The 25475-nt window shown below is 43.4% G+C and overlaps 2 protein-coding genes across 2 annotated transcripts; one reads left to right on the plus strand and one right to left on the minus strand.

Annotated features, from left to right (window-relative positions):
• Positions 1-1931: 1931 nt before the first annotated feature.
• spra (sepiapterin reductase a) lies at positions 1932-13900 on the minus strand. The gene is made up of 3 exons (XM_079608109.1): positions 13461-13900; positions 11977-12267; positions 1932-3603 (listed from the first exon to the last, which is right to left on the minus strand). The coding sequence occupies exons 1-3, from the start codon at positions 13786-13788 to the stop codon at positions 3413-3415; spliced, it is 810 nt and encodes a 269-aa protein (XP_079464235.1). The 5' UTR covers positions 13789-13900; the 3' UTR covers positions 1932-3412.
• A 1224-nt stretch (positions 13901-15124) lies between these two features.
• exosc2 (exosome component 2) lies at positions 15125-25123 on the plus strand. The gene is made up of 9 exons (XM_079606994.1): positions 15125-15509; positions 15956-16057; positions 17979-18024; positions 18194-18283; positions 21119-21184; positions 22245-22313; positions 22706-22882; positions 24617-24745; positions 24818-25123. Exons 1-9 carry the CDS (start codon positions 15382-15384, stop codon positions 24896-24898), a joined length of 888 nt encoding a protein of 295 aa, XP_079463120.1. The 5' UTR covers positions 15125-15381; the 3' UTR covers positions 24899-25123.
• Positions 25124-25475: the final 352 nt, after the last annotated feature.

Below are 25475 nucleotides of genomic sequence, written 5' to 3' on the forward strand. Positions count from 1 at the left end.
GTCAGACGTAACAACCCAGTGTTTGTGTAGTTTTGTGTTAACCAGATCCTGGGTCAGACGTAACAACCCAGTGTTTGGGTAGTTTTTGTGTTACCCAGATCCTGGGTCAGACGTAACAACCCAGTGTTTGGGTAGTTTTTGTGTTACCCAGATCCTGGGTCAGGCGTAACAACCCAGTGTTTGGGTAGTGTTTGGGTTACCCAGATCCTGGGTCAGACGTAACAACCCAGTGTTTGGGTAGTTTTTGGGTTACTCAGATCCTGGGTCAGACGTAACAACCCAGTGTTTGGGTAGTTTTTGTGTTACCCAGATCCTGGGTCAGACGTAACAACCCAGTGTTTGGGTAGTTTTTGGGTTACCCAGATCCTGGGTCAGATATAACAACCCAGGGGTTGGGTTATTTATCATGGGCTTTTTGGCGACCTCTTCAGGAGAGACCTAATACAGGTTTGTGTAGGCCTACATTTTATTTTATCTATAAATTCATCATTGTTCTGTATATTGTTAAATCTTAAGTGAAGCAACATACAGGGGTGTGATGTGACTCACCTAAACGAGTGTGGCATTGGTCTTTTCGCGTGATGGAAAATTTGCATAAAGTTTTATGATTTTGTACAAAAAAAAGATAAACTTGGAAAGTTAAAATATGTTCTCAGAGCTGTCCACTGATTGTTTATGGACAGGTTATGGAGTCACAGCATATTTCTGCTGCGAGTCTGGAGTTATGAGTTCCTCCGCTGAACACGACACGAGCTCACGAGATCCAGTGCGTTACGGTACGTTCACACGGGGCTTCAGCGTCAACGCTTGACGGAAGGCGTGGCTGAAGTTTGGCAGACGCCATGGTCATAGCAGCGTCAGCCAATGAAATTAGACAGGAATGACAGGATGAAAGTGAAGAACGTGATTGGCTGCCGCCTGGCTACTGTATTTGCATAGAGCGATCCTGATTGGCTGACGCTTCCGTCTGCGGCGCTTCACTGGCGTTGCTCGCGGCAGAAGTTGAAAAATTCTCAACTTCTGCCGCGAGCAACGCCAGTGAAGTGCCGCCGACGGATCCACAATCCTTTTCGGCAACGCTTGACGTCACCCATTCAAAGTCAATGGGAAGCGTTGACGCTCACGCCCCGTGTGAACGTACCGTTACGGTACTGATCCACTTGTCCGACACGAATGTCGTGTGGTGTCGCAACGCCTCCCCACATGTGAACGTTGATGGGCGTTCTTCTAGTTTACCGCTATGGGCGGGTTTTTGAGCCAGCGGCCAGTCAAAAACAAAGGACCTGCGAGAGACTTCCCTCCGTCTCCATGTGCGTGCTTCTATTGGATAGACGCCTCGCGTTCAACGGAATTCATTTGCATAAAGATGGGCATCGGCCAGCTTTTTGACGCGCGGCATTTTCTCAAATGAAGCGCCGCCTTCCCGGAATGCTTTGCAAGCGCGTCAAAGTCGCTTGACGTCACCCATAGGAATATAGTGGGGTGCAGCGCGACAGAAGTGTTGCACGGACAAGTGGATCACCGCCGTTACACTGCAAACGGCACAACAGAGACTCGGCCATTACACGTAACCAGAGGCGTGGTTTGTGGGGGGATTTAAATCTATGCATTACAACCCCCACAATATTTATACTATGATCACATGAAACCCCCCCCAATGTTCAAACCAAATCTACGCCCTTGCACGTAACCAACGGTTTTTGGAGAAAAACATTTATTTCATAATGTGATTTGCCATCCACTTTCATTTCTTTTACTTCAATAAAAGGTTAGATTTTTGAAAATAAATGTAATGTAATAAATGTAATGAAAGATCAAAAGGATAAACACACAGATTTATTTTTACAGTCATGTTTGATCATATATACCAGGGGGGCCAATAAATCTGGCCATTTTTCAATTATAGATTTTTTAAAAAGCATCTGAAATTTAGTGTTTTCAAAAATGTAGTTTATTCAATACACTGATACTGAAATATCTGAATATATCCAATACTTATTTTCCGCAGAAAAGACACACGATACCAGCATCTCTTTCTCTCTCATCTCTCCAACAGCGAGTTACACACAAACCCGCCTCTCCTCACTCTCGTTTCATTTGCTCCAGATGAATATTGTTACAGGCCTTGATTTTACAGGCCATAATTTTACGCTCACACACAAAGTTTGTGCACACAAAGCCGAGTTCTTTTTTGCTGCTTATTTCACTTTAACAGTCAACAGCAGCGTTTACATCGGGTGTGTGTGGAACCCAGAGCTTCCAGACTTCATAAATTTTGGGGAAAAAGTGCCATCGCTCCAAACAGCGGCGTATGTTTCATCAAATCTGTTGACAGCAGGAGTGAGTGTGAAAGACACGCTGGACACGATCAACACAAACACGACAGAGAAACTTTGCAGGCTTTTAATCATGAGACGCCAGAGAAACACATTCACAATATTATATTAGTCATAATTATTATGCAGAATACACACAACACATACGTTTTGATTATTGGAAAACATTATTAAAAACTATATATATATTTTAATTATTTGAAAAAATATAGCTAGCAATTCAAGAAAAATCCTGAATAAAAACACATTTGCACATGAAAGCAAAGCCTTTTAATGTAATTATTACATGAATGGAATAAACCATCAGTAAACAATCATTTTCATGAGTTTGAGCACAAAGATGAAACACTTCACAAAGTTTTCTTTTGGTCCAGAAATCTTCAAATTTAGCTGCAGTTTATGCATTAAAATCAAGGCACTTGAAATACTGTAAACCGTTTCAATACAGATTAAAGCTCACTTCTCTCTTATAATTTTATAATCTTATAATAACTTAGAATTAATTAACTATAAAGTATATGAGATTAATTGATTACAGAGCATCTGCCCTTGACACGCTTCATTAAGTAAAATCAAAATGGACAATTCTAGTTTTTAATGGATATATTGTAAATTATTTATCGGTGCACATCATTATTGTTTTAATAATCTTGAATCAGAATAAGTTCCTCTTGCAGCATCTCTTCTCTGATGACGAGGGCGGGGCAACCTGTCAATCATAAGAGATCAGCTAATAGCAAACCACAACAATTAAATCAATTCCTCACAGACACAATCAAGCCCCGCCCACATTTGTGACTTCAATGGGGTCCAACGGTTTGAAAATATCCGCTGGTTTGTCTAGATGAGACTCTGATTCTTATATTGATTGTGAGAGACTTTGAAGCTTCACTGAAACTCACATCTGGACCTTCGACCCGTTGGACCATTGAAGACACTATATGGAGAACATCCTGCAGTGTTTTCCTCAAAAACCTTCATTTCTTTCACACAGAAGAAAGAAAGACATGAACATCTTGGATGACGTGGGGGAGAGTGAATTATCAGGAAATTGTAATTCTGAGCTACTCCTGCTACTATAGGTCGTAGTAGTCGAGATGGGCTCCTGAGGGGTACGTGTCCTCCAGCAGGACCGTCATGAGTTTGCTGACGGACTGGTCACAGGTGAGGAGCTGACCGTTAGCATGCATGACACTAAACGTGTTCCTGAGAGCGTCGTCAGCAGAACTGCTCCTCGCCTGAAGCTGCATGTCCGTGTCCAGAGGGCCTGCGGGAACACCAGAACACAGCGTTATAAACAGGAACACCAGAACACAGCGTTATAAACAGGAACACCAGAACACAGCGTTATAAACAGGAACACCAGAACACAGCGTTATAAACAGGAACACCAGAACACAGCGTTATAAACAGGAACACCACAACACAGCGTTATAAACAGGAACACCAGAACACAGCGTTATAAACAGGAACGCCAGAATACAGCGTTATAAACAGGAACACCAGAACAAAGCGTTATAAACAGGAACACCAGAACACAGCGTTATAAACAGGAACACCAGAACACAGCGTTATAAACAGGAACACCAGAACACAGCGTTATAAACAGGAACACCAGAACACAGCGTTATAAACAGGAACACCAGAACACAGCGTTATAAACAGGAACACCAGAACACAGCGTTATAAACAGGAACACCAGAACACAGCGTTATAAACAGGAACACCACAACACAGCGTTATAAACAGGAACACCAGAACACAGCGTTATAAACAGGAACGCCAGAATACAGCGTTATAAACAGGAACACCAGAACAAAGCGTTATAAACAGGAACACAAGAACACAGCGTTATAAACAGGAACACCAGAACACAGCGTTATAATACAGGGTTATAAGCATTATAATATAAGCATTATATACAGGGTTTTAAATTAACTTTCTCACTCACCTGCCAATTTGGCTACACAATATTTAAGTTCCCAGCCATTCAGAACTTCTACCAACCAACCAACCAACCAACAAACCAATCACCCAACCAAACACTCAACCAACCAACCACTCAACCAATCAATCACCCAACCAACCACCCAACCAACCACTCAACCAACCAACCACTCAACCAACCAACCACCCAACCAAACACTCAACCAACCAACCACTCAACCAACCAATCACCCAACCAACCACTCAACCAACCAACCACTCAACCAACGTACCAATCACTCAACTAACCAACCGACCAATCACTCAACCAACCAAACCAATCAACCAACCAATCACTCAACCAACCAACCAACCAATCACTCAACCAACCAACCAACCAATCACTCAACCAATCAACCAATCACTCAACCAACCAACCAATTACTCAACCAACCAACCAACCAACCAATTACTCAACCAACCAATTACTCAACCAACCAACCAATCACTCAACATACCAACCAACCAACCACCCAACCAAACACTCAACCAACCAACCACTCAACCAACCAATCACCCAACCAAACACTCAACCAACCAACCACTCAACCAACCAATCACCCAACCAACCACTCAACCAACCAATCACCCAACCAAACACTCAACCAACCAATTACTCAACCAACCAACCAATTACTCAACCAACCAACCAATAACTCAACCAACCAACCAACCACTCACTCAACATACCAACCAACCAACCACCCAACCAAACACTCAACCAACCAACCACTCAACCAACCAATCACCCAACCAAACACTCAACCAACCAACCACTCAACCAACCAATCACCCAACCAACCACTCAACCAACCAATCACCCAACCAAACACTCAACCAACCAAACACTCAACCAACCAACCACTCAACCAACCAACCAACCACTCAACCAACGTACCAATCACTCAACTAACCAACCGACCAATCACTCAACCAACCAAACCAATCAACCAACCAATCACTCAACCAACCAAACACTCAACCAACCAAACACTCAACCAACCAACCACTCAACCAACCAACCACTCAACCAACGTACCAATCACTCAACTAACCAACCGACCAATCACTCAACCAACCAAACCAATCAACCAACCAATCACTCAACCAACCAACCAACCACTCAACCAACCAACCAACCAACCAACCAACCAACCAACCAACCAACCAACCAACCAATCACTCAACCAACCAACCAATCACTCAACCAACCAACCAATCACTCAACCAACCAACCAATCACTCAACCAACCAACCAACCAATCACTCAACCAACCAACCAACCAACCAACCAACCACTCAACCAACCAACCAATCACTCAACCAACCAACCAATCACTCAACCAACCAATCACTCAACCAACCAATCACTCAACCAACAACCCACCCAACCAATCACTCAACCAACCAACCAACCATCTAACCGACTAACCAACCAATCACTCAACCAACCAACCAATCACTCAACTAACCAATCACTCAACTAACCAATCACTCAACTAACCAATCACTCAACCAACAACCCACCCAACCAATCATCTAACCGACCAACCAACCAATCACCCAGCCACCCAACCAATCACTCAATCAACCAATCACTCAACCAACTACCCAACCAACCACTCACCCAATCACTCAACCAACGAACCACCCAACCAATCACTCACTCAACCAATCACTCACTCAACCAATCACCCACCCAACCAATCACTCAACCAAGCAACCAACCACTCAACCAACCAAGCAACCAATCACTCAACCAACCAACCAACCACCCACCCAACCAACCAACCAACCAACGATCCACCCAACCAATCACTCAACCAACCAACCAACCAACCAACCAACCAACCACTCGACCAACCAACCAACCAACCAACCAACGATCCACCCAACCAATCACTCAACCAACCAACCAACCAACCAACCGACCAACCAACCAACCAACCAACCAACCAACCAACCAACCACTCAACCAACGAACCACCCAACCAACCAATCACTCAACCAACCACCAAACTAATCACTCAACCACTCACTCAACCAATCACTCAACCAACCAACCAACCAACCACTCACCGATTCGCTCAACCAACGAACCACCCAACCAATCACTCACTCAACCAATCACTCACTCAACCACCCACCCACCCAACCAATCACTCAACCAACCACCCACCCAACCAACCACTCAACCAAGCAACCAACCAACCAACCACTCAACCAACCAATCACTCAACCAACGAACCACCCAACCAATCACTCAAGCAACGAACCACCCAACCAATCACTCAAGCAACCACCCAACCAACCAATTACTCAACCAACCACTCACTCAACCACCCAATCACTCAACCAACCACTCACTCAACCACCCAATCACTCAACCAACCACTCACTCAACCACCCAATCACTCAACTAACCACCCACCCAACCAATCACTCAACCAAGCAACCAACCACTCAACCAACCAACCAACCAACCAACCAACCAACCAACCAACCAACCAACCAACCAACCAATCAATCACTCAACCAACCAACCAACCAACCAACCACTCAACCACTCAACCAACCACCCAACCACTCAACCAACCAACCACTCAACCAACCAACCAACCACTCACTCAACCAACCACTCAACCAACCAACCAATCACTCAACCAACCACTCAACCAACCAACCAATCACTCAACCAACCAACCAATCACTCAACTAACCAATCACTCAACCAACCAACCAACCAACCAACCATCCAACCACTTAACCAACCACCCAACCACTCAACCAACCAACCAACCAACCAACCAACCAACCAACCACTCAACCAACCAACCAACCAATCAACCAACCTACCAACCTACCAACCAACCAACCAATCACTCAACCAACCTACCACTCACTCAACCAACCTACCACTCACTCAACCAACCAACCAATCACTCAACTAACCAATCACTCAACCAACCAACCAATCACTCAACCAACCAACAAACCAACAAACTACTTGACCAACCAACCAACCAATCACTCAACCAACGAACCACCCAACCAATCACTCAACCAACCACCAAACTAATCACTCAACCAACCACCCACCCAACCAATCACTCAACCACCCACCCAACCAATCACTCAACCACTCACTCAACCAATCACTCACTCAACCACCCACCCACCCAACCAATCACTCAAACAACCACCCACCCAACCAACCACTCAACCAAGCAACCAACCAACCAATCACTCACTCAACCAACCACTCACTCAACCAACCACTCACTCAACCACCCAATCACTCAACCAACCACTCACTCAACCACCCAATCACTCAACCAACCACCCACTCACTCAACTAACCACCCACCCAACCAATCACTCAACCAACCACTCAACCAACCAACCAATCAATCACTCAACCAACCAACCAACCACTCAACCAACCAACCAACCAACCACTCAACCAACCAACCAACCAACCAACCAACCAACCACACACTCAACCAACCAACCAACCAATCACTCAACCAACCAACCAACCACTCAACCAACCAATCACTCAACCAACCAACCAACCAACCAACCAACCAACCAACCAACCAACCAACCAACCACTCAACCACTTAACCAACCACCCAACCAACCAACCAACCACTCAACCAACCAACCAACCAATCACTCAACCAACCAACCAACCAACCAACCAAACACTCAACCAACCAACCAATCACTCAACCAACCAACCAACCAATCACTCAACCAACCAACCAATCACTCAACCAACCAATCACTCAACCAACCAATCACTCACTCAACCAACCAATCACTCAACCAACCAATCACTCAACCAACCTACCAATCACTCAACCAACCTACCAATCACTCAACCAACCAATCACTCAACCAACCTACCAATCACTCAACCAACGAACCACCCAACCAATCACTCAAGCAACCACCCAACCAACCAATCACTCACTCAACCAACCACTCACTCAACCAACCACTCACTCAACCACCCAATCACTCAACCAACCACTCACTCAACCACCCAATCACTCAACCAACCACCCACCCAACCAATCACTCAACCAACCACTCAACCAACCAACCAATCAATCACTCAACCAACCAACCAACCAACCAACCACTCAACCAACCAACCAACCAACCACTCAACCAACCAACCAACCAACCAACCAACCAACCAACCACTCACTCAACCACACACTCAACCAACCAACCAACCAATCACTCAACCAACCAACCAACCACTCAACCAACCAACCAATCACTCAACCAACCACCCACCCAACCAACCACTCAACCAAGCAACCAACCAACCAATCACTCAACCAACGAACCACCCAACCAATCACTCAAGCAACCACCCAACCAACCAATCACTCACTCAACCAACCACTCACTCAACCAACCACTCACTCAACCACCCAATCACTCAACCAACCACTCACTCAACCACCCAATCACTCAACCAACCACCCACTCACTCAACTAACCACCCACCCAACCAATCACTCAACCAACCACTCAACCAACCAACCAACCAACCACACACTCAACCAACCAACCAACCAATCACTCAACCAACCAACCAACCACTCAACCAACCAATCACTCAACCAACCAACCAACCAACCAACCAACCAACCAACCAACCAACCATCCAAACACTCAACCACTTAACCAACCACCCAACCAACCAACCAACCACTCAACCAACCAACCAACCAATCACTCAACCAACCAACCAACCAACCAATCACTCAACCAACCAACCAATCACTCAACCAACCAATCACTCAACCAACCAATCACTCAACCAACCAATCACTCAACCAACCAATCACTCAACCAACCAATCACTCAACCAACCAATCACTCAACCAACCAATCACTCAACCAACCTACCAATCACTCAACCAACCAATCACTCAACCAACCTACCAATCACTCAACCAACGAACCACCCAACCAATCACTCAAGCAATCACCCAACCAACCAATCACTCACTCAACCAACCACTCACTCAACCAACCACTCACTCAACCACCCAATCACTCAACCAACCACTCACTCAACCACCCAATCACTCAACCAACCACCCACCCAACCAATCACTCAACCAACCACTCAACCAACCAACCAATCAATCACTCAACCAACCACTCAACCAACCAACCAACCACTCAACCAACCAACCAACCAACCAACCAACCAACCACTCACTCAACCACACACTCAACCAACCAACCAACCAATCACTCAACCAACCAACCAACCACTCAACCAACCAACCAATCACTCAACCAACCAACCAACCAACCAACCATCCAAACACTCAACCACTTAACCAACCACCCAACCAACCAATCACTCAACCAACCAACCAACCAACCTACCACTCACTCAACCAACCAACCAATCACTCAACCAACCAACCAATCACTCAACCAACCAACCAATCACTCAACCAACCAATCACTCAACCAACCAATCACTCAACCAACCAATCACTCAACCAACCAATCACTCAACCAACCAATCACTCAACCAACCAATCACTCAACCAACCAATCACTCAACCAACCAATCACTCAACCAACCTACCACTCACTCAACTAACCAATCACTCAACCAATCACTCAACCAACCAACCAACCAACCAATCACTCAACTAACCAATCACTCAACCAACCAACCAACCATCCAACCAATCACTCAACCAACCAACCAACCAACCAACCAACCAACCAACCAACCAACCAACCAATCACTCAACCACCCAATCACTCAACCAACCAACCAATCACTCAACCAACCAACCAACCAACCAACCAACCAACCAACCAATCACTCAACCAACCAACCAATCACTCAACCAACCAACCAACCAACCAATCACTCAACCAACCAATCACTCAACCAACCAATCACTCAACCAATCACTCAACCAACCAATCACTCAACTAACCAATCACTCAACCAACCAATGTGATAAAATGCTTCACGAGTTTTAACAAACCAAAATACCAAAGTCTCGAAATTATGACATAAGTCATAATTGTGACATAAAAAGTCAAAATTATGAGATAAAAGTTTAATTTATGAGATTAATTTTTTTAAATTATGATATAAGATTTCGCAATATGACAAAAAAAATTATTATAAGATAATTTTATTTCAAAATTGCGAAATTATGACATAATAAATCATAATGAGATGAAAATATAAATTTATAAGATAAAAAGTCAAAATGTGACAAAAAGCTTAAATTATGAAATAATGCCAAAATTGAGAAAAATTTAAAATTATGACATTCTAAAAAAATACTAATTATGAAATGAAAAGTCAAATTTATGAGATACAAATTTAAATTATGATATGAAAAATCTACACACACTTATGTTTTAAGTCAAAATTACAACACACTAAATCATAGTTATAAGATTATGAGATCTTTCAATGTCATAATTGACTTTTTATGTTGACTTTATCTTATTATTTAATGTTTGTCATAGATATGACTCATGTCATAATCTAGACTTTTCATCTCATCATTATGCTTCATCTCACTGAACACGCCGCCGGCTAACTAACCCATGATGCATGTATGATTGGGATAAAACGCTTCACGAGTTTAAACAAACCCAAATTCCAAAGCTTTCTTCACGGCCACGCTACATTTCACACTCTCTCTGCGCAGTGCATCTGGCTCTGGAGAACATCTCTGAACATCTCCTTCATACAGTCGTTCATCAAACATATGGTTTCCCGTTTCGGAGTGAGTAATGATCGAGTTTAACTCTTTCGCCGAGATTTTCAGGCAATCTGTGTTTTCACTGAGACCGTTTCATATCAAAAGTATCAAAGCACAAAGATGATTGCTATCATTGGATGTCAGGAGCTACAGAGAATGATCAGTGGATCTGTTCACGACGGAACACGGCACACACTGACAGATTTAAAACTCATCAGAATGAGAATCGATTTAATTCAAGAAAGCAATATTTTCAACTGAGTGTGTGTGAAGGGAGAGTGTGTACCTGGGGCGTAAGTGTGTGTGTGTGTGTGTGAAGGGAGAGTGTGTACCTGGGGCGTAAGTGTGTGTATGTGTGTGTGTGTGTGTGTGTGTGTGTGTGTGTGTGTGTGAAGGGAGAGTGTGTACCTGCGGCGTAAGTGTGTGTGTGTGTGTGTGTGTTTGTGTGTGTGTGTGAAGGGAGAGTGTGTACCTGGGGCGTAAGTGTGTGTGTGAGTGTGTGTGTGAGTGTGTGTGTGTGTGAGTGTGTGAGTGTGTGTGTGTGTGTGTGTGTACCTGGGGCGTGAGTGTGTGTGTGTGTGAAGGGAGTGTGTGTGTGTGTGTGTGTGTGAGAGTGTTTGTGTGTGTGTGAGTGTGTCTGTGTGAGAGTTTGTGTGTGTGTGTGTGTGTACCTGGGGCGTGAGTGTGTGTGTGTGAAGGGAGTGTGTGTGTGTGTGTGTGAGTGTGTGTGTGTGAGAGTGTTTGTGTGTGTGTGAGTGTGTGTGTGTGAGAGTGAATGTGTGTGTGTGTGTGAGTGTGTGTGTGTGTGTGTGTGTGTGTGGTGTGTGTGTGAGTGTGTGTGTGTGTGAGTGAGTGAGTGTGTGTGTGTGTACCTGGGGCGTAGTTGAGCACCCTGAGGTCCGGCTCCTCCTCGGCCAGCACGCGGAACATCATGTCCCGGGCCGCCTTCCCGCTGCAGTACAGGACCCAGGAGGGGAAGGGCCTCAGCGCACACAGAGAGCTGATGTTCAGCACGACCCGGCTCAGACCCGGCCGGCCCGGCACCGAGCGCAGCACCCCCGCCGTCACACACAGCGCCGAGCTCACGTTCAGGGACAGGTACGAGTCCACCTCACACACATCCGTGAAGTCACGACAGCGGCGAGACACGTCCCCGAGAGAAGCTGCACACACACACACACACATTTAAAAATTAAAATTATGAGATAAAAGTAAAATTATGGGCTAAAAAAATATTTATGAGATTGTTTTGTTAATTATGAGATACTAAGTATCTTAACTTAGTAACATAATTATGAGGAAAATATAAATTATGATATAAATTGAAATTATGAGATTTAAAAAAATGTATTGACATACTAAGTCAAATTTATGAAATAAAAATTATTAGAATAAAGATTAAAATTGAGATAATGGAATTATTATATAAAAAGTCGAAATATGACAAAAAAGTTTAAATGACGAGAAAGTGACTAAATCATAATTGAGAAAAAGTAAAAAATTTGATGCAATTTTAATTATAAGACAAAATATGAATTTTGAAATTCTGACTTTTTGTCATAATGGATTTGTGTAAAAATCTTTCGAAATTATGACATAAATCATAATGACACGAAAAGATACATTAATAAGATAAAAAGTTCTAATATGACAAAAAGCATAAATTATGAGATAATGCCAAAATGATGCCAAGTCATAATTGAGAAAAAGATAACATTATTACATACTAAATCATAATTATGAGAAAATATTAAATGATGACATACTGAATCATAATTATGAGAAAAGTTAAAATTCTGAGATAAAATGTGAAATTATGACTTTCTGTCAAGAATAACCTTTTCATGACAAGAAAACACTAAATTATGACATACTAAATCATAATTATGAGAAAATATTAAATTATGACATACTAAATCATAATTATGAGAAAATAATAAATTATGACATACTAAATCATAATTATGAGAAAAGTTACAATTCTGAGATAAAATATGAAATTACGACTTTCTGTCAAGAATAACCTTTTCGTGACAAAAAAACACTAAATTATGACATACTAAGTCACAATTATGAGATGAAAAGCTAAGTTTATGAGATAAACAATTAAATTATGAGATGAAATCAACACACTGTCACACACATGTGTTTTAAACCAAAAGTACAATGCACTAAATCCTAATTATGAGAATTTTCTATGTCATAATTAACTTTTTCCTCATTATTTACATTTTTATCATAAATATGACTTAGTATGTGATAATTGAGACTTTTCATCTCATCATCATGATTGATCAAAGCATAGTTTCTCCTCTTGAGTTATGGACCCGGTCTGTGGAGGAGTATCGATCCGCACCGGCGTTATTGACGAGCAACAGAGTCTGGATCCCGGGCTCGGTCGCGGAGTCTCGGGTCTCGGTGAGGAGTCTCTCCACGCCCGCTTTACACCCGAGATCCGCGGCCACACACCGGACCGTGATCCCGGGGTGCCCGCGGCCCAGATCCCGCTTCAGCTCCAGGAGCCGGTCCTCCGAGCGGGCCGAGAGCACCAGAACCGAGCCCGCCGACAGCCGAGGCGCCACGGAGAGAGCCAGAGCCCGGCCGAAGCCTCGCGACGCCCCGGTGATGATGACCAGCGCTTTACCGAAGCCCGAACCCGGACCCGAACCCGAACCAGCGCTCATCCCGAACCGGTTGATCCTGACTAGAGCAGAGAGAGAGAGAGAGAGAGAGATGTGTGTGTGTGTGTGTGTGTGTGTGTGAAGTGAAGTGATCGATTAGACACGCCCCCGGAAGACAGACGCCGCGTCACGAACGTGCTTTATACAGTATGTACAATGAGTTGTTTATTAATTTATTTGTGATTGTTTTCAATAAAATAGTCAGTTTTGAGTGGATGAATGTACTAAATATATTGTTACAAACTCGAAAAAAATGTGTGCAATATTTTAACTTGAGAAATGCGACTTTTTTTATGAATTGTGTTTCGTATGCGTAACATTGTGAACTTATTTACACTTTTATGTTACCGACTTTCTGTCTACTGTTTATAATTATATTATTGTTGTATAATTCTGAGTTGTAACTGTATGTATTTGCTTTTATATAGGCTGTTTAATAATAAATAAATAAAACAATGAACGCGCTTTATCCGTTGTACTTGTACAGTACAATGTGTTTATATAATATATTTTATTGTTAATGGCATAATTCCATGTTCACAACTGTAACTTTTCCTGTAAAAAGAAAGAAGTGGAGCTTTGACTCATTTCGATTATATGTTGTAAATGTTTCAATGTCTTTATGTAGATCTACATTAATCATCTAGTGTACAACTCTGTTACATTTTGTGTTTTGTATACTGTTGTATTTGTACTTTTTTGATAATAAAACATTTTCTTACGAGTTTATTAATTTATTAGTAATTCTTGTATTTAATAAAAGAGACAGTTTTGAGCAGATGTACTAAAAAGGTTGTTACAAACTCGAAAAAAGAACTTATTCACACTTTATTTATTTATTTATTTATTTACACTTATGTATTGCTCAACCTCATAATGAAATCAATCGGCCACTCAGCTTATTACAAAATAAAAGTTCACAAACACGCATTGAAAAAGTAATTTAGCAAAATTGTTTTGTTTTTTAACTAATAATTGAGTGTCAAATGTCGTTATGTTAAATGCGTTATAATAATTCATTACATTTATATAGTGCTTTTCTCGACCCTCAATGCGCTTTACAGAGAAGTGGGAATCTCCTCAACCACCCCATTGTTATGTATGTACAATGTGTTTATTAATTTATTAGTATATTCAATAAAATAGCCAGTTTTGAGTTAATAAATGTACTGAATAGGTTGTTACAAACTCGAAAAATATTTTTTAACTTAAGAAATGCTATTTTTTTATGCATTGTGTTTTGTATGCGTAACTTATTCACACTTTATTTATTTATTTATTTACACTATTTAAATTCGCTCAACCATCATTATAAAACCAACCAAAGCTTCCCTCTAGCGGGCACTCAGCTGATTACAAAATAAAAGTTCACACGGTTTAAAACACACGTTTAAAAAGTAATTTAGCAAAATTATTTGTTATTTAACTAATTAATAAGTCAGTGTCAACTGTCGGCATGATTACGACTTTAAATGAATACAGTCGCACTTTTATTATGAAATCGGCGCGCGCTTTCTGCCACTGTGCGCGGTTCCGGTCGGTGTGTGTGTGTGTGTGTGTGTGTGTGTGTGTGTGTGTGTAAGCAAGCAAGCAAGCATGGCGGTGGAGATGAGGCTTCCAGCGCTGCACAAACATGTTTCTCTCACAACATCACAGCCTCACCGGGACGACAAACACCTGGTGGTTCCTGGAGATGTGATCACGTCCGACACGGGCTTCATGAGGTAAACACGAACCGGAAGTGGGCCCGGGCTGGATCTGATCTGTAAACATCAGGGCCTTGACAATAGTGGAAACTAAAGAGTCAAATCTTTAATTGTTGATATCAGTTTTCCTGCTTTTCTTTTCAAGTCATAATTATGAGCTAAAGTCGAAATTATTATATATTAGTAGTACTTGCTACATTGGAGTTATGACTTTCTCTCATAATTGATTTTTTATGCCATAATTATGATTTGCAAAGAGATGTTCTTCCAGAGTGGTTTGTACTGAGAACATTCGTCTGTGTGTCGAGGATCTTCTGTACAGTAGCGTGTGTGTGTGTGTGTGTGTGAGAGAGAGTGTGTGATTGTGACTCCTCATCCTCAGTGTGTGTGTGTGTGTGTGTGTGTGCGAGTGATTGATTGTGACTCCTCATCCTCAGTGTGTGTGTGTGACTCCTCATCCTCAGGGGTCACGGCACGTACATGGATGAAGATCGGCTCACGGCGTCAGTGGCTGGACAGGTTGAGCGTGTCAATAAACTCATCTGTGTGAAGCCGCTGAAGACCAGGTGCACTCACTCACTCACTCACTCACTCACTCACTCACTCACTCACACACTCACACACTCACACACTCACTCACTCACTCACTCACTCACTCACACACTCACACACTCACTCACTCACTCACTCACACACTCACTCACTCACTCACTCACTCACTCACTCACTCACACACTCACTCACTCACTCACTCACTCACTCACTCACACACTCACACACTCACTCACTCACTCACACACTCACTCACTCACTCACTCACACACTCACTCACTCACTCACTCACACACACACTCACTCACTCACTCACTCACTCACTCACTCACTCACACACTCACACACTCACTCACTCACTCACTCACACACTCACACACTCACTCACTCACTCACTCACACACTCACTCACTCACTCACTCACTCACTCACTCACTCACTCACTCACACACTCACTCACTCACTCACTCACTCACTCACTCACTCACTCACACACTCACTCACTCACTCACTCACTCACACACTCACACACTCACACACTCACTCACTCACACACTCACACACTCACTCACTCACTCACTCACTCACTCACTCACACACTCACTCACTCACTCACTCACACACTCACTCACTCACTCACACACTCACACACTCACTCACACACTCACACACTCACTCACTCACTCACTCACACACTCACTCACTCACTCACTCACTCACACACTCACTCACTCACACACTCACACACTCACTCACTCACTCACTCACTCACTCACTCACTCACTCACTCACACACTCACTCACTCACTCACTCACTCACACACTCACACACTCACTCACTCACTCACTCACACACTCACACACTCACTCACTCACTCACACACTCACACACTCACTCACTCACTCACTCACTCACTCACTCACTCACACACTCACTCACTCACTCACTCACTCACACACTCACACACTCACTCACTCACTCACTCACACACTCACACACTCACTCACTCACTCACTCACTCACTCACTCACTCACTCACTCACTCACTCACACACTCACTCACTCACTCACTCACTCACACACTCACACACTCACTCACTCACTCACTCACACACTCACACACTCACTCACTCACTCACTCACTCACTCACTCACTCACTCACACACTCACTCACTCACTCACTCACTCACTCACACACTCACTCACTCACTCACTCACACACTCACTCACTCACTCACTCACACACTCACTCACTCACTCACTCACTCACTCACTCACTCACTCACACACTCACACACTCACTCACTCACTCACTCACTCACACACTCACACACTCACTCACTCACTCACTCACTCACACACTCACTCACTCACTCACTCACTCACTCACACACTCACTCACTCACTCACTCACTCACTCACTCACTCACTCACTCACTCACACACTCACTCACTCACTCACACACTCACACACTCACTCACTCACACACTCACACACTCACTCACTCACTCACTCACTCACTCACTCACACACTCACACACTCACACACTCACTCACTCACTCACACACTCACACACTCACTCACTCACTCACTCACACACTCACACACTCACTCACTCACTCACTCACTCACTCACTCACTCACTCACACACTCACTCACTCACTCACTCACTCACACACTCACTCACTCACTCACTCACACACTCACTCACTCACACACTCACTCACTCACTCACTCACTCACTCACTCACACACTCACACACTCACTCACTCACTCACTCACACACTCACACACTCACTCACTCACTCACTCACTCACTCACTCACTCACTCACACACTCACTCACTCACTCACTCGCTCACTCACTCACTCACTCACTCACTCACACACACACACACACTCTCACACACTCTTCTCTCTCTCCCGCAGGTATAACGGTGAGGTCGGTGATGTGGTTGTGGGCAGAATCACTGAGGTTTGTGTGTTTATCGGTTCATGATGGTCGTCTCTGAAGCTGTGATCACTTGTGTGTGTGTGTGTGTGTGTCTCTATCATCACGTGTGTCTGATCGTGTGTGTGTGTGTCTCTGATCATGTGTGTGTGTCTCTGTCATCACGTGTGTGTGTGTGTCTCTATAACAACAGGTGCAACAGAAACGGTGGAAAGTTGAGACGAATTCGCGTCTGGATTCAGTGTTGCTGCTGTCGTCGGTCAATCTGCCTGGAGGAGAGCTGGTGAGACACTCCTTAATAATGCACATCAAATATAATACACACAAGTTATAACGCGCACAAGTTATAACGCGCACGAGTTATAACGCGCACGAGTTATAACGCGCACGAGTTATAATGCGCACGAGTTATAACGCACACGAGCGCACGTTATAATGCGCACGAGTTATAAAGCGCACGAGTTATAATGCGCACGAGTTATAATGCGCACGAGTTATAAAGCGCACGAGTTATAAAGCGCACGAGTTATAAAGCGCACGAGTTATAAAGCGCACGAGTTATAAAGCGCACGAGTTATAAAGCGCACGAGTTATAAAGCGCACGAGTTATAAAGCGCACGAGTTATAAAGCGCACGAGTTATAAAGCGCACGAGTTATAAAGCGCACGAGTTATAATGCGCACGAGTTATAACGCGCACGAGTTATAACGCACACGAGCGCACGAGTTATAATGCGCACGAGTTATAACGCACATGAGCGCACGAGTTATAAAGCGCACGAGTTATAACGCACACGAGCGCACGAGTTATAAAGCGCACGAGTTATAACGCGCACGAGCGCACGAGTTATAAAGCGCACGAGTTATAAAGCGCACGAGTTATAAAGCGCACGAGTTATAAAGCGCACAAGTTATAAAGCGCACGAGTTATAAAGCGCACGAGTTATAAAGCGCACGAGTTATAAAGCGCACGAGTTATAAAGCGCACGAGTTATAAAGCGCACGAGTTATAAAGCGCACGAGTTATAACGCACATGAGCACACGAGTTATAAAGCGCACGAGTTATAACGCACACGAGCGCACGAGTTATAATGCGCACGAGTTATAACGCACACGAGCGCACGAGTTATAAAGCGCACGAGTTATAAAGCGCAGGAGTTATAAAGCGCACGAGTTATAAAGCGCACGAGTTATAAAGCGCACGAGTTATAAAGCGCACGAGTTATAAAGCGCACGAGTTATAAAGCGCACGAGTTATAAAGCGCACGAGTTATAACGCACATGAGCACACGAGTTATAAAGCGCACGAGTTATAACGCACATGAGCACACGAGTTATAAAGCGCACGAGTTATAACGCGCACGAGCGCACGAGTTATAAAGCGCACGAGTTATAAAGCGCACGAGTTATAAAGCGCACGAGTTATAAAGCGCACGAGTTATAAAGCGCACGAGTTATAAAGCGCACGAGTTATAAAGCGCACGAGTTATAAAGCGCACGAGTTATAAAGCGCACGAGTTATAAAGCGCACGAGTTATAACGCACACGAGCGCACGAGTTATAAAGCGCACGAGTTATAACGCGCACGAGCGCACGAGTTATAAAGCGCACGAGTTATAAAGCGCACGAGTTATAAAGCGCACGAGTTATAAAGCGCACGAGTTATAAAGCGCACGAGTTATAAAGCGCACGAGTTATAAAGCGCACGAGTTATAATGCGCACGAGTTATAACGCACACGAGCGCACGAGTTATAAAGCGCACGAGTTATAACGCGCACGAGCGCACGAGTTATAATGCGCACGAGTTATAAAGCGCACGAGTTATAAAGCGCACGAGTTATAAAGCGCACGAGTTATAACGCGCACGAGTTATAATGCGCACGAGTTATAACGCACACGAGCGCACGAGTTATAAAGCGCACGAGTTATAACGCACACGAGCGCACGAGTTATAATGCGCACGAGTTATAAAGCGCACGAGTTATAACGCACATGAGCGCACGAGTTATAACGCACACGAGCGCACGAGTTTTAAAGCGCACGAGTTATAACGCGCACGAGTTATAATGCGCACGAGTTATACTGCGCACGAGTTATAACGCACACGAGCGCACGAGTTATAATGCGCACGAGTTATAAAGCGCACGAGTTATAACGCACATGAGCGCACGAGTTATAACGCACACGAGCGCACGAGTTTTAAAGCGCACGAGTTATAACGCGCACGAGTTATAATGCGCACGAGTTATACTGCGCACGAGTTATAACGCACACGAGCGCACGAGTTATAACGCGCACGAGTTATAACGCACACGAGCGCACGAGTTATAACGCGCACGAGTTATAACGCGCACGAGTTATAACGCGCACGAGTTATAACGCACACACGAGATATAGCGCGCACGAGTAATAACGCGCACGAGTAATAACGCGCACGAGTTATAACGCACACGAGTAATAACGCGCACGAGTTATAACGCACACGAGCGCACGAGTTATAACGCGCACGAGTTATAACGCGCACGAGTTATAACGCGCACGAGTTATAACGCACACACGAGATATAGCGCGCACGAGTTATAACGCGCACGAGTAATAACGCGCACGAGTTATAACGCACACACGAGATATAGCGCGCACGAGTTATAACGCGCACGAGTAATAACGCGCACGAGTTATAACGCGCACGAGCGCACGAGTTATAACGCGCACGAGTTATAACGCGCACGAGTTATAACGCGCACGAGTTATAACGCGCACGAGTTATAACGCGCACACGAGATATAGCGCGCACGAGTAATAACGCGCACGAGTAATAACGCGCACGAGTTATAACGCACACGAGTAATAACGCGCACGAGTTATAACGCACACGAGCGCACGAGTTATAACGCACACACGAGATATAGCGCGCACGAGTAATAACGCGCACGAGTTATAACGCACACGAGTAATAACGCGCACGAGTTATAACGCACACGAGTTATAACGCGCACGAGTAATAACGCGCACGAGTTATAACGCACATCAAATATAACGCATTTATTCTGAGCTCATATGTCCAGCACTGAATCTGTGCAGTAAAGTGTGTGTGTGTTTGTTGTGTGTGTGTGTCAGAGACGGCGATCGACGCAGGATGAGCTGGCCATGAGAGATTATCTTCAGGAAGGAGATCTCATCAGCGTATCCTTCATCATCATCTTCATCTTCTTCATCTTCTTCATCCACAGACAACATCTCATCCACATTTACTGACTTCATTCCTTTCCTGCTCTGACTCTGATTCGTTCAGTGTATATGATCACAAACAGCATTATGAAACAAACAGTCTTTTCAGCCACACATGATCATTATCTCTGTCTTACAATAACTCAATGTACTGGGAGAAAAGTTTAAAGTTTAGATATAAACTCTGATGTCTACAATCGTGATCAAAATAGAGCAAATCACCTCTAAACTCTGATTCTGTTTACTTTTAACAGTGACTCAGTGAATCATTCATTCGAGAGATTCGTTCAAACACACAATTCATCCAGTAATGAAACGAGAAGTATTTATGAGTGAGTCATTCAATCATTCACTCAACTTTTTTTTAAATAATTAATATTAGTTTTTTTTATTGACTGCAGAAATGAACATTTTGTCAGAACGTCTAGTAAAGAGACTAGTGTTTAGTTGTCCGTTCAGAATCGTGATCTCTATTTAATACAACAAAATCATGATTATAATCGTGCAGCTGTACATACAATATAAATATTAGATGACAACTTGTACTAAAGTCTTAAATTAAATATAAAAAGTAAACTAATTAAAGTAAGAATAAGTGCATAACAAAATTACTAAAACTTAAATAAGGCTAAATGGGTATATTAAACAAAACAGAAATATTAGATCTAATACTGAAATAAAAATAAAGCTGAACAGAAATATACAAAAGTATTAAAAATAACAAATGCATGTAAAAAGAAAACTTGAGCTAAAATGAAACTGAAAATATAGAAATCAAGCTAATTCAAAATATGAATAAATACTGTAATAGTATATAAATAATCTTGAAATAACACATTCCAAAGCAATAAAATGTTGTCTTAGTCGTTCATCAAACGTAGTTCGAGCTGAGACTCGTTATTGTAGTGTTGATTATGATCCGCTCGGTTGTCACGGCTCCTGTCGTCCAGCTTCTCTTCCATCAGTTTGAGGAGGCCAGTGTTGTTTCCAGCTGTTGTTCTTTAACCGTTCGAAGGCAGAGGTTCAGTCCATCTTCTCAGACGGCGCTCTCTCTCTGCACACGCGCAGCTTAAAGTACGGGAAGGTGAGGATCATCATACAGTTTTATTCTCCTCATATTCTCCAGTGTTGCGGCTCCTCTCTTCCCAGTCTGTCAGTAACGCTCTGTTCACTTCCTGTCTCTATGAAGCCCCTCCTCCTGAAAAGCACACTGTGCTCTGATTGGTCGGCTGGAGCAGTGTGTTGTGATTGGTCGAGTGTGTTTGGGAAATGTCCCGCCCCTTACCATAACTGCCAGTTTAACACACTACTAACTAACTCAACCAGGCCCCGCCCCTTTATTCTGCGCATGAATTATTATAATGAGGAATATTGTGACGTGTTCCCGTGAGACACTCGAGACTACAGCGGAGGCGCTTCAGGAGTTCAGGAGTTCAGGCGTTCAGACACACTGATGTGGAGTAACTGTGTTTTCAGCTGGGTCAGGGAGTGCTGGTGCTCGTCTCCCCGTCGCTGGTGAAGAGGCAGAAAACCCACTTCCACAATCTGCCGTGCGGCGCGTCCGTGATCCTGGGAAACAACGGGTACGTGTGGCTCTACCCCACGCCGGAGACGCAGGACGAGGAGGCCGGCGGCTTCTACACCAGCATGGAGGTCAGAGAACGGGGGTAGCGCTGGGGTTGGGGATCGCTTGGAAGTTAAAGGTAGGGTAGGTCAGAATTGTCTAAAAAAACTTTTATTCAAATTAGTTTAAACTGTCTTTATATACCAATACATAATTAAAATGCAAATATTCTGCAATAGAGAGTATAAAAAACTGAGTGACTCTAGTGTATTTAATCTTCAATAAACACAGCTCATTAATTCCATTAGTCCCACCTAAACACGGGTGCGCGACTGTGCGGGCGTGGGCGGAGCCAGTAATAGCGGCGGTAGTCATGGCGACGGAGAGTGACAGTCGCGCAAGCCAATCACTTGTTTCGTCCCGGTAGGAATTAATGAGCTGTGTTTTTTGAAGATTAAATACACTAGAGTCACTCAATTTTTATGCTCTCTATTGCAGAATTCCCTGCATTTTAATTATGTATTGGTATATAAAGACAGTTTAAGCCAATTTGAAAAAAAGTTCTTTAGACAATTCTGACCTACACAACCTTTAAAGGGTTAGTTCACCCAAAAATGAAAATGATGTCATTAATGTCGTTCCAAGCCCGTAAGACCTCCGTTCATCTTCGGGACACAGTTTAAGATATTTTAGATTTAGTCCGAGAGCTTTCTGTCCCTCCATTGAAACTGTATATACAGTATACTGTCCATGTCCATAAAGGTAATATAAACATCATCACAGTAGTCCATGTGACATCAGTGGGTTAGTTAGAAGTTTTTGAAGCATCGAAAATACTTTTTGGTCCAAAAATAACACAAAATAAGACTTTATTCAGCATTGTATTCTCTCCCGGGTCTGTTGTCAATCCTTCACAGTTACGCTGATGGCGTAAGACGCTGATGACGTGTTATCTGGTGCGCCCGAGCTTCATTTATAGACTGAGGGAAACGCACGCTGTAAAAGTGTCTCATCCGCGACATGCACATTTACGCACCATTAAAAAAATGATATCCACGCAAACAATGTAGAATAGCTTGAATATAGCGTGCGTCTCCCTCAGATTGTAAACGAAGCTCGGGCGCACCAGATGACACGTCATCAGCGTCTTACGTCAGCAGCGTCACTGCGGAGTCCTGAACGCAGATTCACAACAGACCCGGGAGAGAATACAATGCTGAATAAAGTCTTATTTTGTGTTATTTTTGGACCAAAATTTATTTTCGATGCTTTAAAAACTTCTAACTAACCCACTGATGTCACATGGACTACTGTGATGATGTCTTTATTACCTTCTGGACATGGACAGTATACCGTACACACATTTTTCGATGGAGGGACAGAAAGCTCTCGGACTAAATCTAAAATATCTTAAACTGTGTCCCGAAGATGAACGGAGGTCTTACGGGCTTAGAACGACATGAGGGCGAGTCATTAATGACATTATTTTCATTTTTGGGTGAACTAACCCTTTAACGATTCTGCTTATCGATTCCTAATTTCGATTCCAATAAGGTAAAAGAACAACAACCTTAGATATCATTCATATTCAGGGCCATATTTTAACGTTCTGAAACGCAAGTAGCTGTGTGTGGAAGCTTATGGGTAGCAAATTTCAATTTGAAATGTAATATGCAAAATGACAATGCAATAGTCGTATTGAAATGCTCACAAAGGAATCGATAAGAGGGATCGAAATTTAAATTCCGATTCCATATTCGATTTTTGATTCTCAACCCTAAATATCACACACTCGATCACTCATGTGTGGCATCTCTGTGCAGCCGGTGTCGGTGTCGGATCGGGAGGTGATCTCGCGGCTCAGGAACTGTTTGCTGGCTCTCGCGACTCACAAGGTCTTGCTGTACGACACCAGCGTGCTTTACTGCTACGAAGCCGCTCTTCCACACAAGGTATCGTCCTCTCCTTCATCTCTGCGTGAACGTTCATGAGGAGGGAAGCTTCACATCTGTGTTTCCTTGCAGATTAAAGACATCCTGAAGCCGGAGACCATGGAGGAGATCGTTCTGGAGACGCGGCAGCGCCTGGTCGAGCACGAGGGATAAAACACACACCGCTTCCCTGCTGATGATAAATAAACGAGTTTCACAGAAAACAAGTGGCTTTTATTGTTCCTCGTGCAAGCAAACTCACATCATGCTCAGCTTCTGAAACCTTAGTGTAGTAAAAAATACAATGGAAGTCAATGGGGTCCAATGTTTTAATTTTTTGGTGAACTGTCCCTTTAATAGTGTGACAGTCAGTATCAGCCACTAGAGGGCAGAGCTTCTGAACATTATCATTCATTAGTTTAATTGCAAGAATTAATCAGCTTCTGAAACCTTACAGACTTCTTAAGATAGTTTAGAAACGGGTAATGTTTGTAATGGTAAGAAATATTGTGTTAAAGGAACAGTACACCCCAAAATGTAATTTCTGTTGTCATTTACTCACCCTCAAGTTGTTCCGAACCTGTATGCGTTTATGTGTGTTCTGCTGAATAACGCAGTTGATGGACCCCGTTGACTTCAATAGTGTAGGAAAAAATACAATGGAAGTCAATGGGGTCCAAATATTTTTCATTTTTGGGTGAACTGTCCCTTTAATAGTGTGACAGTCATTATCAGGCCGCTAGAGGGCAGA

Source organism: Phoxinus phoxinus, assembly GCF_949152265.1.
Source record: "Phoxinus phoxinus genome assembly, chromosome: 3".
Classification (NCBI taxonomy): domain Eukaryota; kingdom Metazoa; phylum Chordata; class Actinopteri; order Cypriniformes; family Leuciscidae; genus Phoxinus; species Phoxinus phoxinus.

Coding starts and splice junctions, on each gene's coding strand:
- spra (XM_079608109.1), bottom strand. CDS start 13,788: ATGAGCGCTGGTTCGGGTTCGGGTCCGGGTTCGGGCTTCGGTAAAGCG. Junction 12,268..13,460: donor GTTGCTCGTCAATAACGCCG/GTGCGGATCGAT, acceptor GTGTGTGTGCAG/CTTCTCTCGGGGACGTGTCT. Junction 3,604..11,976: donor GGTGCTCAACTACGCCCCAG/GTACACACACAC, acceptor GTGTTCCCGCAG/GCCCTCTGGACACGGACATG.
- exosc2 (XM_079606994.1), top strand. CDS start 15,382: ATGGCGGTGGAGATGAGGCTTCCAGCGCTGCACAAACATGTTTCTCTC. Junction 21,185..22,244: donor AGGAAGGAGATCTCATCAGC/GTATCCTTCATC, acceptor AACCGTTCGAAG/GCAGAGGTTCAGTCCATCTT. Junction 22,314..22,705: donor GCAGCTTAAAGTACGGGAAG/GTGAGGATCATC, acceptor CTGTGTTTTCAG/CTGGGTCAGGGAGTGCTGGT.